This window comes from Acomys russatus, chromosome 2 (genome assembly GCF_903995435.1).
Source record: "Acomys russatus chromosome 2, mAcoRus1.1, whole genome shotgun sequence".
NCBI classification, from domain to species: domain Eukaryota; kingdom Metazoa; phylum Chordata; class Mammalia; order Rodentia; family Muridae; genus Acomys; species Acomys russatus.
Genome location: NC_067138.1, coordinates 92,559,825 through 92,584,668, shown reverse-complemented (window position 1 = coordinate 92,584,668; position 24,844 = coordinate 92,559,825). Strand labels below are relative to the sequence as shown.

Here is a 24,844-nt window from a genome sequence, read left to right as displayed (position 1 = left end):
CCAAAACCCCTTCGCCTTTGTCCTGGACCCACAGCTAGGTCACAGTCCAATCTCTCCACAGTAAGCACAGACACAGGATGGAGTCCCAGCACATAGAAGAGGAAAGGAAGAGTACCACGTCTGAGCTCAAACTACATACACTCTTCTGTAAAGAAGAAATAAGCTATTATATTTTATACACCATGTAATTCATATGTTTGTCAAAGCAGCTAGCAAATGCTAATTAGTATTCACTAACTTAGTGAATGAATGAATGAACCAATTGCGTCTTATTTCAGTTCTTTATTATGAGTCACAAATTTCGGTTGAAAGTGATTTTTCCCCATCCTTAGCCATCAAAAATGAGCAAGAAAAATGAATGGGTTTAGGTTCTCTCTGTCCAGCTAGAGACAATCTATGCCAGGAAGCAAGCATGTCCATCTGTCAGCCTTCAGAATAGAAACCTGTCATTGATGACTGGGGCAAAGGAGCAACGATGAAGACAAGAATTCTAGGAAGCAGGCTCGGGGATCACCCGAGGCCTAGAAAGGGCACACCAATGACAAAGTTGCTTGGAAATTTTGGATCCAAACTTAGTTGTTGGCAGACTTTTCCAAGGATACTGGTCAGATTTGGATTAATAAGGACTGAGGAGTCAATATGAACATTGATCAGTGGTACCCACAGTGACACAGGCATGAGGAAGGACAGTTTATGAGTTGAGCTTCTAGGTTCTATTTTTACAGTCACGCAACCTTAGGACAGTTCCCTATGCCTCTCTACTTTCTACATAGGCGGTTGCTGAAAGAAATAGGTGAGAAACAGGCCTCAGAACAAGTGAAACCTTGTGAGGTTTCTGTAAGGGTTAAAGTTAACCTGTAAGCCCCACTTGCCCAAGGACAGAAAACTCCCCGGAATGCTGGGAGCTGTTTATGTAAGATAACAAGCCATGTGTTGTTTTGACTTCAGTAAACAAGGTTGGTTGCCCCAACTGCACAGGATGTGTTTGATCAAACACAGGCGGGAGGCACATAGGCAGGATGTATGCTTGTCCCTGATTTGATGAAGGTAGCAAGTATTGTAGCCTTGTGGGTTTTGCCTTTACGAGTATCTGACTTATCCAATCCAGTGCCATTCTCTGAGAATTCTGGGTATGGACCTGGCCAGCGTCTATCTTCCGGCCGGTATTTAATAAAGCTTGCTTTAACTGGGTCATCATGGATTTCATCTTTTCTCCTCACAATTTTCAGGTTTAACGGCTTTAACACTTGTAACTGCCACCAGCTATGTCTCTGCCACCACTCAACGAGGATGCATTGTGTGAGGAATGGCACTGGGAACTTCTGATATAATACACACAGGGGAGAAAGGGTTAACAGGATGAGGAAGAAAAAGGAGAAGAAGGTGAGAGGCAGCAGTATAGGAGGAGAGGGGACAAATCTGTTAGTGAGGAGTTGAAACTGCCTCTGTTCTGAAGAATTATAGGAGTTTCAATATACCGGGAAAGCAAATAATTTAAATATGCTGCATTTGTCCCTAAGCTTCAGCCAGTTCTGAGGTGCTCCAGAAAGCTTAGAAGTTATCTGCAGGGCTCTTCAAAGTCCCCATCTCCAGAGAAGATTTGGGAGCACCTAGGTTGGGCAGACCCTCCTTTCCATGACACTGTCCAAAAAGGCATGGTGAGGTCCATGGCAGATATGTGTGTCAGTTCAAGAGAAGGTGAAGACGCCGGCGCCTATTAACCGAAACATGGGTCTCCATCAAAACAGAAGTCTGAAGCAATGAAACATTGTAAACCTCATAGTTTGAAATCTAAAATTAAGCAAATTATATTCAATCCAGATGTAATTAATAGCCAATGCCTCATAATGAGTATATCAAAGCATTTTCTCAAGAAACACCAGATTCTGCCTCCATTCCCATTGTCACAAGTCTCTTACAAGTGTCACTGGAGTTACACAACAACAACAACAACAAAAACAACAACAACAACAACAACAAAAACAACACCTTAAAGCGGGAACTTTCAGTTAAAATATTTAAGGCTCATAGCTTAGGTTTAAAGGACCAACCAAGATCAGCTGGAACCTACAAAAACCTTTATGAATATCACTAACACCCTACACTGATATTTATTATAATGGACACTGTCTATAAATGTCAGCTTGCTGTTTCTTGCTGGTCAGAAATATCCCAGGCGCTTCCCTCTTAGCAATTTAACATCGATTGCTCTGTCACAGATAACATGTATGCCTTTTTCCCTCAGTCTGATTTCCCTTCCCAAACCCTCCTCCATTGATCTGAGGATCTGGAATGAAAGCTTTGTGTCCTGCTGTCCATGATCGGCTCCTTTAAGTTCTCCTCTCTTCCCTTGCAAGTGTGGTCAAGATCAGGTTTAGCATGTTTTATTTGTTATCTTCTAAGACTGTACTGTAAAGTCTGCATACTGCTTCTTTGTATTCCACTAAGGAAAACCTGTCAGTTTTCATGGTTAGATCTGCAGGTCAGGGGACCTCAGAGCTGGCAATAATGGGTGGGCATCGCTGTCATTTTTTTTTCCGCATGTAGGAGAGCCACAGAACTCTCAGGTCTAAAAGAGCCAAGAGTACATCTATTTAAAGATCCTCTGTTTACAATTAAGCAACAGGTTTATAGTTCTGAATCTGCTTCTAAATTTGGTAATGAGGCAAACACATTCCCTGAAGTCTTCCATTATTGCACCAACTTCCTTCTTCAGCACTATTAAAAAGCAAACCTTTCTCTTCCAGCCAAGCCACTGCATGACTTCCATGGCTATTATTTAGTTAAATAAAGTGAGATTTGATTTTATAAAACATGGTCTTTGGGGAATGAGGTGTGCAGATGAACAGAAGTGTAGAAAATGGTCTAGTTAACCAGAGAATTGGTGCACAAATCCTTTTAGTTCAGGAAGATTTTTTTAAAATTTTGAATTGGTTTAACTAATAATGGAAATGTAAAAAAAAAGTGCGATGTTTAAAAATATTTTTGGTTTGGCTTCTTTGGAAAGATCAGGTCTAGCAACATTGACTTGTGCTTTATTCTTTGGCAGCAAGCTGATGAAAATGAGCTGTGTCCTCAGACATTGTACAGCAGGCAAAATAATGACTTCTTTTTTTTTTTCAAAGAGGTCTTAATCCCTGGAACTCATGATATGGCAGGAGGGAATTAAGGTTGCTAACTTGCTAAACTTGAAACCGAGAGATGATCCTAGGTCATCTGGGTGGGCCCAGTTTAATCCCGTAAACACTTAGAAAGAGAAGAAAGGACAGAAGAAAGTATCAGGGCCACGTAGTACTAGCCGTTGACTGAGTCAACCTGCCATCAAGAGGACCCTGTTACTGGCTAGAATGCTAAGTGGCCAAGGCCCTACATCCCCAAGTACACAGGTACAAAAAGTCCACCAAAGACCTGCACTTCTAAAACTTACAGTTAGAGATGAGAGTATACCCAATTTACTTGGCTCCCAAGAAGACTTGAGGAAACAAATTAGGGACAAGAAGTAAGCTCTAGCAAGTAGGCTTTCCTCAACCCTGTGGAAAAAGAAACACTTCTTCATCTGTGCAGTATGGTAGAGGGAGGGTGGGTGGGCGGGCAGATGAGGGATGTAGCATGTATTTGTCGTGGTTTCTAGGAGAGGGTGCAACTACCCATAGCCACATCCACCAGCGTCTTTCATCTAGAACTCCCTGTGGAACATGCAAAAGACATGGCAGAACCCTTTGCTGTCTGTTCCCCTGAAGTGTCAAATTTATTTGCTTAACCAGAAGAGGTAGTGGCTGGAACCTGAGGAACGTGACACCTTGGCATGGGCAAAAAGGAAAATCTAAAGAGATTAGGACTGGCATCAAGGCAGCTGGGACATGTTCAGGAAAGGACTGTGAGCCACACTCATGTCTTCTGATACTCAGGACCTGGCAGCATTCATACTAAAATCCACCGAGAAAACAGAACTTCAAGGGTAAAGAAGCCCCCATTCCTTCTCATGCTTGAACAGGGTAGCTGGTAACCACAGTGTGACCCTGAATGGCCACCATATTTTTCGGTTTTCTTGAGATATGATTTGTGTACTACAGAATCCATCCACTGTGAGCACATATTCAGACATCTATTCAGCAACTCTATGCCTTTTTGTAGCTATTCCCACAAATGAGGATTTCTTTCACGTTTAAAAGCTTCATCGAGTTGTTGTCCATATACCAGACAACTGCACACAAGTCAGTGGCATGTGGTATATTCAGATTCTGCATCTGCCATGACACTCAACTTTAGATCACATTCTCATTTCCCCCCAAATCAACTTCACACCCCTCAGCCCTCACTCCTCAATCCCCCAGGCAAACTGCCAAGCAGTCTGCCTCCACAGACCTGTCTATCCTCAACAGTTCACATAAATGGAGTCATACAGTACTTTGTTGCTACTAATCTCTGTCATCGGGCATAATGATAATGATGCTTTTAATGCCGTTCCCCATCCTAGCACATGTGCCACATTGCTTTTATGGCTAAACTATCCCTTTTTAAAGACTATTATTTCTCGGGGTAGGATAGTAGTCCACCATATAAGTAGGCCACCTTTTATTCATCTCTTCCTCAGCTGGTAAGTAAATATTTATGCTGTTTCCACTTTAGGCTATAATAAATAATGATACTGTAAAGATTTGTGTGCAAGTTCCCATATAGCTGTAACTTACATCTCTTTATTAATTTGTTTCTAAAAGTGTAAATGCTCTACTATGTGGAGCATTTATGTTTACTTTTTTTTTTTTTTTTTGAGACAGAGTTTCTCTGTGTGACATTCCTGGCTGTCCTAGAACGCTCTTTGTAGACCAGGCTGCCCTCAAACTCACAGAGATCCACCTGCCTCTGCCTACTGAGTGCTGGGCTTAAAGGTGCACCACCATGGCTGGCTTATGTTGACTTTTTAACAGACCTGCCAACTTTGCTCCAAACAGTGGGATTATTTTGCATCTCCATCAGGAGTGTAACGAGGGTTTCTCCACACCCTCACTGCTGGCTACTGACTGCCATTTTTATTACAGCAGTCCTCATGACCCGTGATGTTAAGTACCTTTTCTTTTATTGTTTTAATTAATGTAAAAGACAATTGTAACAACTTCCCACCTTCTCTTCAGCCAGCCAAGCTCCACCATGCTGCCCCTTGTTCTTCCCTGTGTCTTCTTCGTTGCAGAGATAATTTGGGCTATGTACATAGTCTATACAGTGAGCATCTTCATTCCCACTGCGACTGTTACAAGTTACCTTGTATTTCAGGGTCTGAAACAACGCAGATATTCTGACAGCCCTGTAGGTAGAAAGACTGACAGTTGCTAAAATCCAGATAGTGAGAGGCTTTCTTTTCTGAAGAGTCTAGGGGAGAATCCTTTCTTTCTCATTCAAACTGATGGAAGAATTTTGTTCCATGTGATGTAGGGCCATGGGCCCCGTTTCTCTTTCTGAATATAAATTAAATATCATTCCTAGGTTCTAGAAGCCTCTGTATTCTTGGGCTCTTAACTCCTTCTCCATCTTCAATGCCAACAGTGGTATATTTGGCCCTTCATATGTGTCCCTGATACTTTCTTCTGTCCTTTCTTCTCTTTCTAAGTGTTCACGGGATTAAACTGGGCCCACTAAGATGACCTAGGATCAGTTTTAGTCCTTAATATTTCATCTACTGAGCAGGAAGGGTCAGAGAGTTAGCCTGTCGTAGGCTGTGGGCCGAGAGCCTGGCATCCTGTTCCTCATACTGCATGTAGTGTGGCTACATACGTGATCAGACAGCAGAGGGTTGGGCATTCTTGCAATACCTTAGCAGTGCTGAAATCTGCAGCATGGTACTAAGGAAGGAAGTTAAAGTTTGAATGTAACCACTTTATTTAAAGGTTTTTTTTTTCTTTTAATTTAAATGAACCTACGTTCTATTTAATCTAACACTACCCTGTGCATAGTGTTAACTTCACTGATCCCGGAGACTCTGAGGTTGTGCACTTTTTATTTCAAGATCATATATCTAAGAAGCAGTATAGCTGATAATCCAATGGAGAAGAGTTCAATATTCATCCCCATCTCTAAACTCAGGCAATGTTTAGCTCATATAACATATATTGCAAAGCAGCATAGTTGCTTTGCGATGGGGTTTCCCCAGGGAACCTCTGCTGCTGGGAGCTTGCTAAGTAATCCAGGCTGACCCAGAACCCATATCTTCCTGTCTCAGCTTCTCAGGTGGTGGGATTACAGGTGTGAGCCACTCTGCTGGACTTGAGCAGTACCCTAGCTATTCCTCTATCTAAGATAGGTATGCCTCCTGCTTCCCCTAATCTGTAAGCACCTGGAAACTCCAAGCTTGAGTTTTATTACTGAATGTTTCACAACATCGGCTGAGATGTGGATGACAACCTGAGATAAAAATATAATCATGAGCTTAGGGCAATATCCACATTTTCAACCTTGTTTTTAGAGGAGCTACTTAAAAAGATTTGTCAGCATACCTGGACAAGCCCAGCAGCTGAAACGTTGAAAACATCCTTCCCTAAGCCTGGGTATGGTGTCTATGGCCACACTTCATCACTTAGCCTCTTTCTTGGTGCCATTTTAGCCCCTCTGTTTCTCTTCTCTAGCTTTGAACCTCTTGGCAGCCTTCACCAACTTGCCTTCAAAGAGTGGAAGATGAGCCTGATGTTACAATAGCTTTGCTTGACCCCAGACAGTTTTCTATTCATTGTATTAAATTCTGCCAAAAGAGGGTATTTAGTCTGTGGCAGAGCTGAACTGTATCGAGCTCAATATAAACAAGAGAGTTAGTCAGCCATTGGCCAGCAGTTGGAAGCATGTCAACAGTGCCCATGTAAGTGTGGGTTGGAGAACAGAACACAGAAGAGATTTTAGAAGAGTGAATATCGTTGCTGGGCATCTGGACTCTGTATAGAAAGGAGAATGAAGATTGGAACTGGAATGCAATGAGGGAAAATCAAGTCTCTCTCTCTCTCCTCTCTCTCTTTCTCTCTCTCTCTCTCTCTCTCTCTCTCTCTCTCTCTCTCTCTCTCTCTCTCTCTCTCTCTCTCTCTCTCTCACACACACACACACACACACACACACTTTAATCTACCTGAGGGCACCTCTGCCTTCTTTATTATCAGCTTTCATCTTCCTGAAAAAGCCGCTACAGGTTTCTTTTCCAGATCAGCCTTAGGTCATAGGGACAGAAATACTGTTGCAAAACAGATATGAAAGGGAGTAGCACGTGTGAGTGGAGACCAGTGTGACAACATAATCCCCACATGAGCGGATGAGGTCAGTGTGGGTGATGCCGGCTTTCCCAGCATCTACTGAATCATCTGATGGGAGCAGCAAGTGAAAGGAATAAATACAAACACATGCAACAGACTGCCGCAAAGTCTGTTAGCCCAGATCTAAGGAAACCCGTCCTGTCTTGATCGGCTCAGCGGGGCGGTGGAGGTAACGAGGAGCTCGGCTTTAGGAAACCTCAGCCCCTTCTTGTTCCCATATCAGCTGGGCAGTCGTGTGACTTCAGGTTGCCTGGCCTCTAAGAAATGATGTGTTGGCTCAGTCAGTATCTAAGGTCTTTTATGGTTTCAAAGGCAAGGATTTGTCTCAGGTTAAGAAGTTTTATAAAAGTACATTGCTTTAACACCACAACCTTAGAAGGCATTGTACTCTAAGTGTCAGCAATTGTAGTCACAATGTGCAGAGAAATCTGTGTAGATACGGGAAAAGTGTTGGCAGGAGTACATTGGAATAAAACCCCAGTTGTGGTATTGGGTCACATTTATCTATGTGCATCCTAGGCCTGCATGACATATTGTAGGCATTTAGTCATAAAGATCTCTGAGCATAACTGGACAGGGGTTTTTCAGGTTACCTGCTAATGTGACAGCAATGGAGACAGAGTCATATCCCAAGGCATTTGTGGCATTGCAAGCATAGAAGCCCACATCAGCTTCCACTGGTGCCAAGATCTGTAAGGAATCATCTGGCTGTAGAAGAATCCTGGAGCAACAGAAAAGAAATGTAGATCTGGTCAAGTCAGCTGACTCCTTTTGGAATTCATTATGGGGAGGGGGGAGGCAGGTAGGGGTGTATTGAGGACTATGTTCTAACAACCTAGAAAGGCCAAGACCAGTTTTTCAGGAAACCCAGGCTCTCTTGTTGATATGATTGCCATGTTGGCAATCTCAAATAGGGGCTTTTATTTTTATTTTTAAAGTGTACTCACTACATGATCTAATGCTACTAGTAGGAAGAGACAACAGTTAGATACCGAATACATATAATATACAACATGAGAGAGGATGCTAAAGCAAATGCCCACCCAGAATTGGGAAGACGCTCATTAAGGGAAATGAAAAGTTACAAGGGAGCAGTGGATCCTGGTTGGATGGTAGGAGGCACATCCGGCTGCAAGCTGTTAAAGAAGGTACCATTATGGCATTGCAGTAGAAGAAGCTTTGAAACAATTATTGACAAGATGATCGCTATCTGAAAGAACTAGGTTTTCAAGTCTAGGCAGTAATATAAACATCTTTGTATTCATTAACCTGAAAACATGGATGCAGACCGCAGGTCATATCACTTTCATCTACCACAGTATCACAGCCTTCCACAGAGAAGATGTCCAGTATCATGAAGCTAAACTTGCCCTTCGAGGCCATGGAGAGACAAATCTAGAACAGCCACATAATACTTTCGATCTATCCAAATGGAATTGCAAGAGTTAAATTGTGGGCACCTATACTCAACTTCAGAACCCAATCCCAGTGTCCATCCACTGATGTTCTCTTTCCAAATGTATACCATTTCTAAGAACTACATGCTCTGCCACAGCAGCTTGCTACCCTCAAGCTGATGGTTCAATGACTTGGGCGAGGCTGACAAAACCTAGAAAGTGTATGTGGAGGTGGGAATCTAGAAGAGTTAGAGAGCCAGGGTAAGGAGACAAGATACCCAGGGCCTGGAGTAGGAAGGGTCTTAGATGGACAGACCATTTGTGCTACAGAAAGGCATTAGTGACATCATTGGACAAGCTCTTTCCACCTTGGTGGTCCTTTCCACTTTCATGGTTCCAAACAAGTGGCCACTAGTGTTAATGTCCATCCCTAGGAATCAATTGAGCATGAGGGGGGTCATCTGCTCAAGAAAGAAGGGGACTACTAAAGCTTGGCAGTTAATTGGACACCAGGAACCAGCCATCCTGCCCCAGCAATGCCCTCTAATTGGATAATCACTTTGTTTTTTCACTGTGTCCTTTGCAGGGTCAATCTAGTCTCAATGGCTTTACAGTTCAGGACCACCTCTGGTCATCTCTCATTTTTTTTTTTTTTCTACGGTGGATGATGACTACTCTGGCAAAGAATGAGTTTCTTCAGCTCTTCCCCTGGCTGTGGATCTATTTATTATGTTGCTATTTTTATCTCTATTAGAGGGAAGGGCAGGGGTAGGACTATATTCCTCAAGCTAGCTACATACGGGCAGCTCTGTTTTTAAAATGGTAGAGAAAACAGAACATATTAGCCAAAGGGAAGCTTTATAGTGATTTCCACTATATGGTACTATTCTAGGCCATCACTGTGTTACTGGGGACGGCCATGCTTTTGCAGACTGGGTAGAGGTGAAGACTCATGGGGAATGACAGGAGAGCAACAGGAGAGCACTGTTTCACTCACACATGTATTAATTGGAAGTCAGACAGTTACATGCCACTTTACTTCAAAGAAGCTGACGAGGGAAAGATGACTGTGTAAGTTATCGCTGATAACACAGCATCACTGTCTCCTAAAGGAATCTTATCGGATGCAGCATAACGCAACAGCATCGCTAAGTCTCTTCAGGTGTTCAAGCTGTTTTAGATTTAAGAATTGAAAAAAAAAAATAGTAAAAATTGACCATGATTTAAATCTTTATGATGCCCCAGGAATATGCACACTTCCACACAATTGCTTTATAAGAATAGCAAAAGCAGACGGCATCAATTTAAGTAGAACATAGTAGATCATATTCAGTTTCACCACTCTGAGAAGGCAGGGGTTAAAGTTCACTAAGTCCTCAAATGCATTAGCCTGCTTGCCTCCTTACAACCAGCAGAGTTCCTGCCTTTCTTATGGAATGGATTCCGCCATACGTGGAGCAGGAGGCTGGAAGATTGCTCTTTTGGACCTTACTTTGGCCTTGCTAGGATCTAAGTACTGGACATTGGCAAATTGATCTACTAAATCGCAGCCTGTCAACTACTATAATGTAGATTCTGCATGTTTCCTACTTAACAGGGAGACTGCTACTCTAAGGTGTAATGCGGAGAACTTCCAAATCACTGTTTGGTATTTCTATTCCCATTATTGTTACATGTATTCTAATTGTTAGTAATTAGTAATGCTTGATTTTTGCGATTGATTGTGTGTGTGTGTATGTGTGTGTGTTGGGTGTGAGGAGATAGAAGGATCACATGACATTGGATCATAGCTCTCTGTGTTTATTAGACCTCCATATTCCAGTTCCTTTTTCATAGAACTATTATTGTTGTCTGATCTTATACAAAAGGCACAGACCTCACTCATACTGAGCTTGAACCACTCTTTTCTTTTTTAAGGGAAAGTTTACCTTTCGTAATTGTATCAGTTCCTCTGAAGACTGACACAGCTAAATAAGACACAATGCTTAACCCCTACACATGAGCCTGCATTTGAAGCCGGGAAAAGAATTCCTCTACAGAGAGAGGTGGTGGAGAGAGGGGAGGAGGTCCAAAGCACTCAGCACAAGATTACCTCTGACCCAGGAGAAGAACAGTGAAGATGGGAAGGAACAACCAATGACCATGAGAGTCAACATTTGCTGATGCTTTTGTCCCGTAAATAGAATACAAAAAAAATAGGCTGTAATATTTGCCTTCGTAAAGGATTTAAATGCCATCGTAAGAGAACAAAACCACATAGGCTTGCATTGGTTACTGTATACATATAAATCACTTAAATTCATAAACCTTTAGGTCAAGGGTACACAGTTATTTGCAGGTGGAACCAGGATTTGAATCAGGCTTTCTAATTTAATTCAACACTTCTCCGTTCTGTAATACTTTCAGGACACATTGTTTCATCTCGTTTTCTTGTTGCAGTTAGAAATCTGTTCATAGTGGATTTTAGGCACATTGGTCTATGTAGAAATTTTATCTTTTCCCCTAAACATCTGTTGAGGCCAATATCCTTTTAGGGCAAGAGGTTGATTTGATTCCTATAGTTGTTATAATCTAGCTATAGAATTGGCAGTTTGGGATTGGGAGGCTGCCACTAGGGGGAGCAGGAGTTCGGGAGAGTTTTGGAGGGCTCTTTAGGAAGAAAGGGTTAGTTGTGGAGAACGGGGGGGGGGGGGGGGGGGGGGTGGGTTTGCTTTTTTCTAGCCTGGCAAGTATAGAGAAAAATTCCTGGGGTGGGGTGGGGACGACGCTTTCTGTATTTTAGGCATCTACTCCATTAATTTAACTTAATTTGTTAGTAGCTGACTTCTGTCAGCTTGCATTTAGGGTTCAGGTTTGATAGGCCTGTTTTGAATGGTTAGGCACAGGAACACGGTGCTATCGTCCAGATGAAACCAGAAAGATTCCCGGGGGATGGATGGGAATGTAAGAAACCGGAAGATGAGGGGACGCAGGGTAGGCATAATTGAAGCCCACAGGAAGAGCAGTACCGTGGTCATACATGGTGTGGCGGGCTCCGCCCACTCCCTCATGTACCAGCTCATTTCCGCTGTGGACAGGCTGGAATGAACTGCCTTAGTTCTTTGACTGTATTTTTGGTCAGAAAGTGTAGATTTGGTTTTCTGAGACCTTTACATAATACTTCCTCCATATTCTTTCAAACGTACTTACCATCTTAAAACAACCTCTGATTTCAAACAAGATGGCCACTTTAATTTTTGGCATTAGCTCAGGGTAGAAGAGAAATCCTACCACATCCTATCTGCTCTTCCAAATTCTCTCCAAGTCCGAACTAATTTAAGTTCTATTCTGTTAAGGTTCCACAGTTTACAGGAATTCTTTCTTCAGGCGCCCTCTCAATTGGCCTACAAAGATCTTTTCAATCTACAGTGTATCTTCTTCTTCTTGTTGTTTTTCCAACTAGACTAAAAATTCCTAGCTCAAGGATGAGGGCTCTCTTATAGTTTCTTACTTCATGTTTGGAAGAGTGTTGTCATGTTGAGTAAATCCTTGTTTAAGGTACCATCAGAGCAACTGCGCTGAAGGTGACCCAAATCATACTGAATGAGGGTGGATAGTAGGACTACCCAGGGCTCTGTGGACTGGGTTACAAGTCAGCTCTATCAGGAATTAGTTCTGAGGCCTTGGACAAGTCATTTCTTTGAACTTCTCAAGGACAGACTCCTCCATAAATGGGAATTACAGCACTTGACTAGAATATTGTTTCCACACGCCTTCCTGCATTTGAAGCACATAGGAAAGGCTGGGTATATGATCCACTACAGAAGTAAAGTTACTGTTTGGTTACTGCTTGCTGTCATCATCATAATTACTGGTCCACCTTCATGTCTGGGCCCACATATTCCGGGTGTTGCACAGCAGTGTTTTAATGATGCTTAGTGTCTTCTATATAGCTCTACTTTGCCTGGAACTTGTATTCTTCCTGTCTCTGCCTTCTCAATGTTGGACGGCAGGATTGTGCCATCATATTTAGCCTGGGGAGCAATTTTGAGATGAGCGAGTGGGTGAGAGACAAGGGGCTTTAAAGCAATAGCATAAACTCAGCACACAGAGGAGAGAGCAAGGGGTTGGCTGTGTAGGAGGTCAGGCAGTGGGGAAGAAAGGGGCTAAGAGCCACAGGGCACATTGGCCACAAATGCCTCAGTCCTGTCCTTGAGTCAGGAACCTCGGAATCAGGACAACTAACTATTCCGTAACAAGTTTAGCACTGTTAACCAATAAGCAAACAATTTAAAGAAAAACAGCCAGAACCCTGCAATTTTAGAAAAGTATAAGGCAACCAGATCAAAGGAATGAGATCAAAAGCAGTGACTTTAGGAGCAAACAGGCAATCTTAAAAGTTCCGTGTGGGGTGAGGGGTGGGTCTTTTTCTTATCTCTGGATGAACATTTCTCTTCCTGAGTCTTCTTGAGATGAGGGGGACCGAGAACCACTGTTTACTACACAGGTGTATGTGCTTTAAATCATTTTATTCTCTCACCACATTATTGGCTTGATGTTCTTCTCTCTCTCTCTCTCTCTCTCTCTCTCTCTCTCTCTCTCTCTCTCTCTCTCTCTCTCTCTCTTTCTTCTGAGAGGAGGCAAAAGCCTAGACATCAGCAATTTGTTGTTCAGGTGTTGCATTCTGGGCTTAGGATTGAGGAATTGCTTTTGGCCTCTTTTTTTTTTTTTTTTTTTTTTTAAACTTGACCAAATGCTGTCATCTGCTGAGAGCAACTAGGAAGGTCTGTGGCCTGGCCTTACTTTTGGTAGGTGGTAATTTGTACCCAGGTTGGTAGTTATTTAGAGAGATGGACAATCCGATGATTCGAGTCCGATTTTAGGAAGCGTGAGGCAGGAGACATTGTATAATGACCTCCTCTGCGAGTGAGAATTCTTTTGTGAAACCAAAAATCATAGTAGCCTAGGGACTTGCAGTGGAGTTTTCTTTGGTGGAGGTATTTTTGGAGGCCTGACTGAGGTTCTTGAAGAGTTTCCTATCACCACTCAGCCAAAGCAACTTTTCAGCCTTCAGTGTTTTTCATGCAGTTGCCAACGAGAAGTTATTTAATGCTGAAGCCTCCCAATTGTACAGATGGAAGTACAGAAAATATTTTTGGAATGGAAAAGGCCACCTGACCACACATTCTTAACCCCGTCCTTATGTTTCCTGCCAAAGATTTTGGCTTTCTTTTTTTTTTTTTTTTCTCTTCAGAAATTCATAGGGTCTTGAATTTGCTAACGTGGATAGTTTTATTTGCTTGTTGGGTAATTTGTTCCCAACTATAAGCTCTAACATGAAATGTGTCTGACTGAATTTTCTGACTTGTGGGTGAGCGGTGTCTTCAAACTCTAGCCAGCATATGCTTTTGTAAATAAAGTCTCATCAGAACCCTGCACACCAGTGTGGGTACTGTGTCTAGCTGTGCTCAGGCTAGGAGGGCAGAACGGACTAGCTGACACAGCATCTACCCCAAATGTTTACTGTCTGGCCCTTTGCAAGGAAAGTTTGCTATCTTTTCAACATGCATTTTCAATTTTGATGTGTCTCAGTGATTTCCTCATTTATCAAAACAATACCCCACAGGTTCCAGTCTCCTGCCATTTACTAAGGACTGCCCTTGTAGCGAGAGTAAACTGAATGCAGGTGGGACCTGATGATGCCCACTCCCTAGCCTTTCGGGAAGAGCTAGGGCTGGCTCTATGCTTGGCTCCTGCAGTGGGTGTCCCCTAACTCGCTCTGCCTGCTCAAGTCATGAGCATCGTTTCTGTGACCTCCACATTCTCCCCCAGTGCTTCACTGTTGCTGAAGCGTAAGTGTTTATTGGGATGGTTCCCACTTCTCTGGCTTGCTATTCTTACACTTTTCAACTGGGGAAAAACATTTGTCATCTCCATTTCCTTTAGTTCTGTAAAGGAAGTAAGCCAAACCAAATTGAAACCGGTTTATTTGCCCCCCTTCCCATCGTCCCTGCCTCCAGTTTTTGTATTATCTACAAACTTGGAAAGTAGATTTCATGGACTTATGACTTTTACATATAGCATTATTCTCAACTGTGGTTCTGAGATTGACCTTGGAGGGATTTCTCATCTCATTCTTTCTTCCATTCTGAGAAGTTTCCATCTGTGGATTCTCTGTGTTGCCCAAGTTAAAGCTTTCCAAATACTCCTTAATTCATCTCCTGTTCAACACTGCTTTGGGACATTTTCCAAAGCATTCTGGCCAGAATACCACTGAGAGTCTACAGATTTCTCTCTTCTGTTGGATCATTAACGATAGCAGAGACCGCCAGGAGGATGTGAGCATCCTCTTTTGATACCTCCCCGTCACATGGTGTGTTATTAGACTTTTTCCTATTGAACCCTCTGCGACAACTGCCCAGGTAGATCTCATAGTAAGAATGGAGCTTCACAGTTAGGCATGGTGGCTCATTCCTGTAACCCCAGCACTCAGGAGGCAGAGGCAGGCAGATCACTGTGAGTTCGAGGCCAGCCTGGTCTACAAAGCATGTCCAGGACAGCCAAGGCTACACAGAGAAACCCTGTCTCAAAAAAAAGTAAGGCTTCTCTTGTGCTCCTTTTACGCTAGAAGGTGAGAATGAATGCAGAGGCCCTTGGCTGGTCAACACACAAAGATAAGAGACTGTGGCATGCTCAGTTCTAAATGGGTCAGCTATATCATACCCCCAGCCCTAAAGCTCAGCGACCATATTAGCAGAGGGGGTAGAAAGATTCTATGAGCCAGAGGTAGTGGACATCTGTGGTGAAACAGTACTTGGCTGACATAATAGAACCATTGCCCACATGAATTCATAGCAGCTGTGGCTTCATCCAGTAGACCCACACAAGATCAGGGAAGCTAGAATCCCAGAAGGATAAGGGGAGGGGCACATGAGGTCCTGCCACTAGCTGTAGAGATGCTCTTGAGAAAGGAAGAGTCAGTTTTCTTTAAGGATGTGGCCCCAGAGGCTACCCGTGCTCTAGTGCACTGTCCTACAAATGCGCAGACGGAATGGACTCACTGGGCTTATGAAGCTGAGAAGGAATAGTGGTGAGGAAGGAGGATGGGTTTGAACAAAACTTATTATAGGCATGTATGAAATTCCCATAAAATAAAATAATATCTCGGTAAATAAAAAAGAGTGAAGCTTCTTACTTTGTCTTGTGGCAGAAGACCATGGGAGAACGACCATGGATACTGACAAATGGGCATCCATCATGTGTCTGGAATGTTACAGACTTTTCTTATTCTCCTTTGGTTCTCTATGGCTATGGTTTGGGAAGATTTCCTCCATGGACCATATGCTAAAAGTCGCTCACTATCCTGGGGCAATGTTGGGAGGCAGTGGAATCTTTAAGAGGTGCAGCGTGGTGAGAGAAATTAGGACACAGAAAAGTGGACCTGAAGGGATACTGAGACTTGTGTCCTCCTTTTTTCTTCTTGGTTTTTGGCTGCCATGAATGAACAACTTTCTTTGCCATGCACCTTGTCATGATACACGCAGGCCCAAAGCAACAGAGCCAGAGACAGATACTGAGATTTCTAAGACCATGAGTCAAAATAAAGCTATGTTGTTTTTAAGTTGCCCATCTGAGGGTTCTGTCACAGTGGTTAACAGCTACCCTGTCCATACATTTGATACCTAAAAGATAAAAATAAAAGTGTCCGGTTTTATTGATAGAATTTTAATTTTGGATATGATTTTAGTTTAACTAGTAAGGAAATCGAGGCTTTTTAAAAGGTTAAGGTTGACTTATGAGGTGGCAAAACTGGAATTTATGTCCAAGTTGCTCTGATTCTAGCCTGACAGCCTTTACTGGCTTCTGTAGTGGCCTGAAGGGAGTAGGAGAAAGAGGTAGACACAGTGAAAAGAAAGGGATGGGGACAGGCTTGCGGATTAAGAGGAAGAAATGACTCAGCTTTCCCTTTCTGCAAGTAACTGTTTCGGTAGATTATCACCTATGAGCTGCCTCCCACCCTTAAGAATAAAAAAGGCTTTTCTCCAAATCATCTATCTTCCTCACCTTCACCTGTAGTCCTTTTGAAAACTTCTGTAACCTTAGGGGCAGTCCTGCCTGTGTGCTTCAAGGCCTTCATTGGCTGAGCTACAAGGAACATGTGCTACTGGCTCACTTTCAGTGTAAAAATGTTAAACAGAACAAATATGTCCCTGAGGCTATGGTTTGGTCAGTAAAATGTAGATGTTCTTTGAAGGCAAAGATCAAACTTCATCTGGATTTGGTTGTGCCCATCTCTGGTGACAATTTTGGAGAATGTGGCTGTTTCTCTCTTTAAGGATGTCAGCATGGTCATTACAAGTACTGATTCTAGAGTCGCATTCAGATTGAGGAATACTGAACTCTTTTTTAATATATTACATAAATTCTTGCTGTCACATGGGAAGAAAGGCCATATGATAGACTTTTCAGCTAGAGATGCGCCATATGCTTCACCCTATTAAAAAGTACAGGTGAATTTCAACTCAAAAAATGTGATGATTTATGAAGCATACTTAAACAATAAATAATTTAGGTTTTTCTTGCTTATGGTCTTGATCTCTGAATACATGCACACAACTCTGTAGACATATACAGGCGGCACATAGATATAACAATTGCAGTGTTTACTGAATGCCAAGTGTGTGCCTAACTATGCATATTAGTAGCTGGCTTCATACAGATGAAGGTGGAGCTATCAGAAAAGGTTACCCCTAAGACAGACGGCTGCAAGTGAAATACAAAAGTCTTATAAATTGGAAGCTAGCTGGCTGGAATACTTAGTAATAATTTGCATCAGGTTTTGTTGGCTTCAATGGCTTCTTTAAAAACAATGGCAAGCCCATGTAGTTAACACCAAGCAAAATTCAATGAAGACAGATGTAACTCAGAAAAGGCCTCAGATTGCCTTGGCCTCAAGCTCCAACTCTGCTCCATCTTGTGGGGTTTTTGACATCTCTCTACAACAATTTCAACATCTGTGAGGCTGGGATAGTAATATCAAAAGGTTACTCTGAGGATTATTGACTGCCCAATAACGGCCATAGAGATTTCTCCTTGGGTCCAGATGTGATGGAAGGTAGGATGTCAGAAGGTATCTGCTCCCCATTTTTATTTGATTATATTAATGATTTTAAGTCATGTATCCTGTACCACAGAATCTGAGGACTTTCTGAACTGTCTGCAGGAGAGAACATAAGAGCAATGTGAGTGGTTCTCAACCTGTGGGTCATGACCCCTCTGGGGGGGGCACATATCAGATATCCTGCATAACAGATATTTATATTATGATTCATAACAGTAGCAAAATTACAGTTATGAAGTAGCAACGACAACAAGAAACTTGATGGTTGGGGGTTAGCACAACATGAGGAACCATAATAAAGGGTCACAGCACTAGGAAAGGAGAGGACACTGGCTTAGGAGTAGAAGTCACTCTCTGATTCTGCCTATCCCAAATAAAAGCCGCAGAGAGCATGGCCTCCTATCAATTAGAACCTTCCTTCTACACACTGGCATCCACTAGAGATTCCATTTCACCTCTGTGTGTATGGCATATTCTTAGAAATCTGGGGGAAATAAGACACATTTTAAAACATCTGGGAGATCAACACAATTCAGCAGGTAAATGTGAAAAGCAGAGAGCTATTCCTGATGCACAGTGGTAGTGGGCAAGAAAGACTTCAGACTGGGGTACATGAGGGTCCTGTGCGGGGAAGGGTCATCAGACATAGCCCTTGGTGTAGGCTTCTTTTGCGGAAGAGCAGGAAGTAGACAGGCACAATGGTAGGAGGGCCCCATGCAAATTCATAAGCTGCAAGTAACTGGGGATTGCTCAAGAGCAGAGTTCAGTGCCATGAGGTGGGACCTGGTGAGAGATGAGGCTACCAGGACGGGCAGATATTAGAGATAAACAGTGCTGTGTATTGTGCAATGGTATTTGGAGCTTATCCTCAAGTGACAAAAAGCTACTGAAGGAGTTTTAGTCCTAGAGCAGCACAGGCAGGCTTGCCAGAAAGATTCTCAGAAGCAGCATGGTGAACAAATATGGAGTAATAGGTGAACATCTGCTTCAAGAACAACTGCTGTGACACATGTGTGTGTGTGTGTGTGTGTGTGTGTATACATATAAATCATATATAGTACATATGTATATATATATTCTAATTTCTGTTTGTTTTTAATAACCCTATTAAAATGTACAAACCATTCTTCAATTTTTTTATATATATGACCTGTGTGAAAACCTCAGCTCTCCCAATACTAAGCATGAGATCTTGTGCACCTTAGTTTAATATCCGGGTGCTTCATTTCATTTAATAACCCTTATTCTGTACATGTGTTTGGGTAGGGTTTGTGCACATGTGTATGAAGGTGCATACTCATGCAGGCCACAGGAGGACAGTCCGGGTTTCAAAGCTTAGAAGTTGGAAGTATTCTGCCTGTTGGAATGTCATACGAACTGGGACCTAGGCTAGCATGCTAATTTCTGGAAAGCAGCATTATGCCGTATTTATCATCTCACCACCGAGGGCCTATCATTTGACTGCGCAGCAGGTATTAATGACATTCAAATGATTGCTGCAATGAACCAGGCTCCTAGCTCCTGCTTACACCTGCTACAATTCCCGTGCTACAGAATAGTGCATGTGAGTCCGTAAACCTGGGAATTAGATTGTGTCACTTGCTTTCTTGCCTATGATTCCCCTAAATGTTCTCCTGATCCTTAGAAGCCAAGGATCCCCTGGGACTCTGCTTCACCCCGTGACCTCATTCCATTTCTCCCTGTAGCCAAATGAGCCTCTTTCGGGGTCCTACAACACAACAGGCTCATTTTTTCCTTAGAGTTTTTGCATAACTTGCCTTTTGTACAGAAAGCCTCTTTCTCTTAGTAATACATTCTGAGCACTGCTCATCATTTGGATTTTGGTTTAAACGACATCGCCTTAGAGTATATGTCCAGAGAGGTCACCAAGGCATCTTCTATCACACATTTTAACTTTTGTACCCAAAGACTTATTACCATCGTTTCTTGCTTATTTGTGTTTTGTGTGTCCATGTTTATCTTTTTCCCCTTCTCTTTTCTTCCTGTCCCTTTCTCTGTATTATTTAATCTCTCTTTGGTGGAATTAGAGTAGTTAAGAAAGGCTGTGCCATCATGGATAGACGATTAACAAATGAATATATGATGTATCAAATAATCATAAATGCCTGTAAGTCAAATACCAGAATCAAAGGGTTGGAGAATGGTTGGGGAGGGGTCCCTGCTTTACATGGCATGGTCAGGAAAGCGCTCTCTGATGTGTGCCATTAGGATATGGTTCTAATGTATGTACTTTTGGTCTATTCATCACAGTGATTCCCAGTGAGCTGACATATACGAATAGATGGGCGTATTGCTCTGCTAGCATGACCAATGCTGCACTCATCCCTTTGGCTTCCCAAATAGACTGCAAGTTTCATCAATAAGCAGTGCATCTTCTTCCCCACTATCCTCAGCATCTCACACAGGATCTATTGCAGCAGGGCTGGTAGAATAAAGGAAGAAAAAAAAAAAAAAAAAAAAAAGAGGATCACCATGAACCAGGCTGTCACAACACACTCAGGACACCTTGGAAACTACTGCCTGAGAAGTCAACATGTGCTTCTAAGAATCATGGGAATTCATCTCATAGAATAAATTTTACCTGTAACATGTGCCAATGGCATCTAAATTTTTATTCATTCTTTGGCAAAACTAATTTTTCTCATGTCAAGGTTTGGCTCTCTTTCTGCCTTGACCGATTCTTGGTAGTCCAGGATATTTATTATATCCTTTAATAAGTTAGAAAGTCTAACAGACTAATAAGCAGCTAGATCTTACAGACTCCTAGGAAGGTGGATTTGGGCACTAAACAAAACCAGACTAACTGAACTAACCATAGCCCTGGACATTTCAGCACATCTCTGTCTGAAATTGAATGAGCATTTCTGAACTGTGACGACAAAGTGATAGAGACAAGCAATGACACCCAACATTGAAGGGGTCACCAAGAGTTCACAGCAAAGTGGTCCCCATGGCAGTCCCATGACTCATGCATGATTTGAGCACAGATACATTCATTCTCTTTCCTCAAATAGAAAACCAAGTCACAGCCATATTTGTTAGTAGCCAGCAGGATAAATTGCAAACATTATAATGTCAAGCATCAGAAATAGAGCCGTAGGTTTTTCCCTTGATTGCATGCAATTAATTTGCATCACAAAGCATTTTCAAGGTTAGATCTAGGGAAGAAAATCTTCATGGTAGCAAAAACTGCATGGTGTACACATATATACATGCAGGCAAACACTGATACACATAAAAAAGAAATATATATAAAAAGTACCCTGTTTGTCCATAGCCTCTGGTGCATCCCTCTCAGTTCAGTGCCAGTTCAGAAATTCATTGTTTCTGAAAGTACTAAGCTTTGTGTGTGTGCACATGTGTGTGCGTGCATGTGTGTCTGTGTATGTGTGTGCACGTGTGTGTGTGTGTGTGTGTGTGTGTGTGATCAAAGCAGTACTCTGAAAGCATTACACATGACATTATCTTCTTGGAAAGTGAGAGCACTCATTGGGATGCTTAAAAGAGTTAAGAAAAGTGAAAACTCCCAAATAATTTTCAGTTGGGGAATTGTTAAGTACATTCAGGAACAGTAATCAGCTGTTAAAAAGGCGATATGGAGCTCTACACACTATTATAAACACATGAAATAAAATCTGGTCAAAGGTTCTGAGTATGACTAACATCCCGTTTAAAAACCGAATCCTAAGTGTGTAGATGGGTTTATATAGCCCAATAAAACACAGAAAGACTCTAAAAAGATGTGTACCAAATCATTACGAGTGATGGTCTCTGGGGACTAAGACTGGGGATGAGGGGAAGTTGCACTTTTTACTTTATTGATTTGGATATCATATGAATTGCTTTATAGCCATTTTATTACTTTTATAATAAAAATCAAGCGCTATATTAAAAAACAGACATAAAATGCAGCAGTAAACACATCTGTTTAGCTTTAACGGAGCACTTTTCTAAGTTGTCTGACCACTGAACCCCAATTTGAGGAGCACTCCACAGTGACATGTGGGGGCAGTACTGAAGTCACTGCGCTCGAGCCTTTACTCTCAACTCGACAGCGCTTGGGTTCTGAGCTTCTGTGGTCACTTATAAATGAGTGAAAGGGGTTCCATTGACCTCGGAGATGGCCTGGCAAAATGTCAGGACTCCACTACACTCCAGCTATGTAAAACTGAAGCGAACACGTTGAAAAGGCAGCACTGTTCTTGGTACATTGGTAGTGCTAAGAATGTGATGGCTGTTGCTTCTATTACTATTGATAATTTTAGTTTTGTGAATGGCTTTGGCCCAAGGAGCCCAGTGATAGTACACGCTGTCACCCCAACAGTAACCTACCAAAACAGACACATCATGAGACATTAGGATACACAATCACAGGTAGGTCCAAGTGAGGGTAAAAACTTCCTAGGACAACAGCCTGGTTCAGCACAGATGGAGGATAGGATTGCCTGGTGCTAGCTGCCCTCTCTCCAGCCCTGAGAGACTAAACAAATGTAGAGATGGTCCTCGTGTCCAAGCTGTTCGATGACTCAGCTCATGAGGCACAAAAAGCAATAACACTGTGGCTCAGAATAGTGTTCTTCTACCCAGAATTCAAAGCTATCCGGAGGGACACCTTCCATCCCTGGGCTCCTAAAACGGTGGCATGGGGAAGCAGTGTTGATCGGTTGGAGGGATGGTAGTATACTGTTCAGAGACATGAAATGCTTTGTTTTTTTTACTCAAATACTATCTAGCAGAAACAGGTCTGAAAGCTAGGGGCTGATTCCTGGGCCCCTCCTTTCCTTTCCCCAACCCTTCTTAGACCAGGGGTCTATGAGGCTCACCTGTCACTGAGCTGAACCGCTTCTCCGTTCCTGGTCCAGTGGATGGTCGGCCTTGGGTTGCCTGCGGCTTCACAGTGCAGAAGCACACTCAGGGTCCCGCTGGCTAGAGCCACAGTCTGCCCGAGGTGGGTGACTACCTCGGAGGCGGAGAGCTGCTGCGCCGCTGAGATCTTACGCAAGATGGTGGGCTTGCGGTGAGGCCTGCGGGGGCCGGCCCCGGCCTCCCCAGATGAGCTCCTCAGAGAGCTGCTAAAGCTAGAAACGTGTTTATGAGACGGGATGGCCACGGGAGAAAACCTTTGCTCCGAGGGCTTGTGAAGCATGCCCTGGTTCTCCAGGTGGCTGCGGAAAATGTCCTGGGCCAGCTGGGCCACCAGGTGCTTGCTGTAGAGGTCCCGTAGCTCCTCGGGCTGCTGGGACAGGTTACTGAGGATGTCATCCAGGCGTTTCTGCTCGGCCACCATGGTGAAGGGGAGATGCTGGAGGGCCTGTTCAGCACTGGGATCCTCCTCAGAGGATGCGTTCCTTTCTGTGGAGTCCTGCACCTCCCATGAGGCCAGAAGCTCTCCTGGCCAGCCGCCCTGCTCCAGTAGCCTAGACACAATGTCATCATAGCGGTTCCCAGGGTCTGCAGTGAGACCCCGCTTCTCAGCCTTGCTGCCATTAGAGAAGATGCCGTTTTGGTGTTTGTGGGTTTGCAAGGTCTCCTTTGGGTTGGCCTTCCTCACCTGCAGGGACTCCTCCTCCTCCTCACTCCAAAGGCCCAGGGGCCTGGCCACGAGCTTGCGGTTGCCTCCAATGAGCTTAATCACAAACTGCTCCCGGGCGGGCCCGGCAGAACAGGTGTAGATACCGGCATCGGAGGGCTTGAGGCGATGGATCTTCAGGTAGCCAAAAGGGGCCACGGTGACATGAGCGGAGCTGATGCTGTGCTGGCCGTCCTTCTCCCAGGTGATGAGGGGCTTGCGGAATCTGCGTGTAGGACACCGGAGCACCACGGTAGTCTTGGGAAGCAGGTAAGCGAATCCTCCCACGACAAAGTGCAGCTTCCTCTGCCTGCGGGTCTGAATGTATATATTTCGTGCAGCTGCGATGTGCGGGCTGTGCTTGGTGGAAGGCCTCCCAGGCCCTGGTTTAAGAGGGATTGCCAGATGGAAGGGAAAAGAACCAAGAACAGGAAAAACCAAGTGAGATAGGAACATTAAGAGAAGTTAGGGGGCAGAAAAGACAAGGGGAGGAATTCTTCTGTTGACTTCGTTCAGGGCTGTCATTTACCACTGCCTGTTTACCCAGAGGGAGCTGGCCACCAGCAGTGGCTCATTGGGCTTTTCCAATTTCAAAACCTAGAGCGCTGGTGAGTTGCGGTGTGGGGCAGCACCACAGGACCTGAAGAGGTGGAGGTGCCAGGAGCCCAGCTGAAAGGCAGTTCTCACGAAAAACAGCATCTTAAAGAAAGGCAGGCAGAAGACAAAGAGGGGCTTATTTCTCCGTCTACCCTCTGGGCTATGCAAAGAACCAGGGTCCTAATGTTCACGGAGAGGGGAGCCCGGAAGGGTCACAACTCTAGGGATTAATGTGACACAGAACACGTGTGCTTAGAGCTGTGTAAAACCCCAGATTGGATAACATCGGGTTTCCCTAGAAATGAGCAGCGCCCCTAGCTTCCAGATCTTAGCATAACAGCAGCTGGCCTTTGTTTTACCCTTGCAAGCTGTCGCTCCAGGGCAGAAGAGAACTCAGCCTGGACACTGAGTGACCAAGATTTCCTTTCCATCTCCAGCTAAGCACTCCAGCCCAAGTTGTCCTTGGGCTCTGCTGTCTCACAATGCCCCACTGTTCTGGGGCTCAGAGAAGGTCCTTGCCTAGCGGCTCTATGGGGTTCCATACCCCACCCCCAGAGCGCTGGCATACTCACGTGCACAGGTTGCCAGCATACAAGCTCTGATGGAGGAAGAGAAAGGCAGGGGAGGGCACAAGGTGGAATTGACAACAGTGGAGACCCCAGTTTTCAGCACTCTCTGGCAAGTAGCACTTCGAGTCTGGGTGCCCTCCCCACAGCTCACAGAGCACTGGTGGAGGAAGAAAGAATAAATATATGAGAGTCCCTTCTGTGTCACAAACTCCTTTGGGGGTCACATGACCCTTTCAAATGGGTGGCATATCAGATATCCTCTATATCACATATTTACAAAATAATTTATAACAATAGAAAATTTA

At 43.6% G+C, this 24,844-nt stretch overlaps 1 protein-coding gene across 1 annotated transcript in view; it reads right to left on the bottom strand.

Moving 5' to 3' along the window:
• Positions 1 to 24,844, bottom strand: part of Adamtsl1 (ADAMTS like 1) — a 915,031-nt gene that overhangs the window by 60,249 nt on the left and 829,938 nt on the right. The window contains exons 19-21 of the mRNA XM_051163985.1: positions 24,543 to 24,696; positions 22,628 to 23,756; positions 7,880 to 8,007 (exon numbers count right to left, since the gene is read on the bottom strand). Coding sequence (XP_051019942.1) covers positions 7,880 to 8,007; positions 22,628 to 23,756; positions 24,543 to 24,696 — 1,411 coding nt within the window. The remainder of the gene's footprint in view (positions 1 to 7,879; positions 8,008 to 22,627; positions 23,757 to 24,542; positions 24,697 to 24,844) is intronic.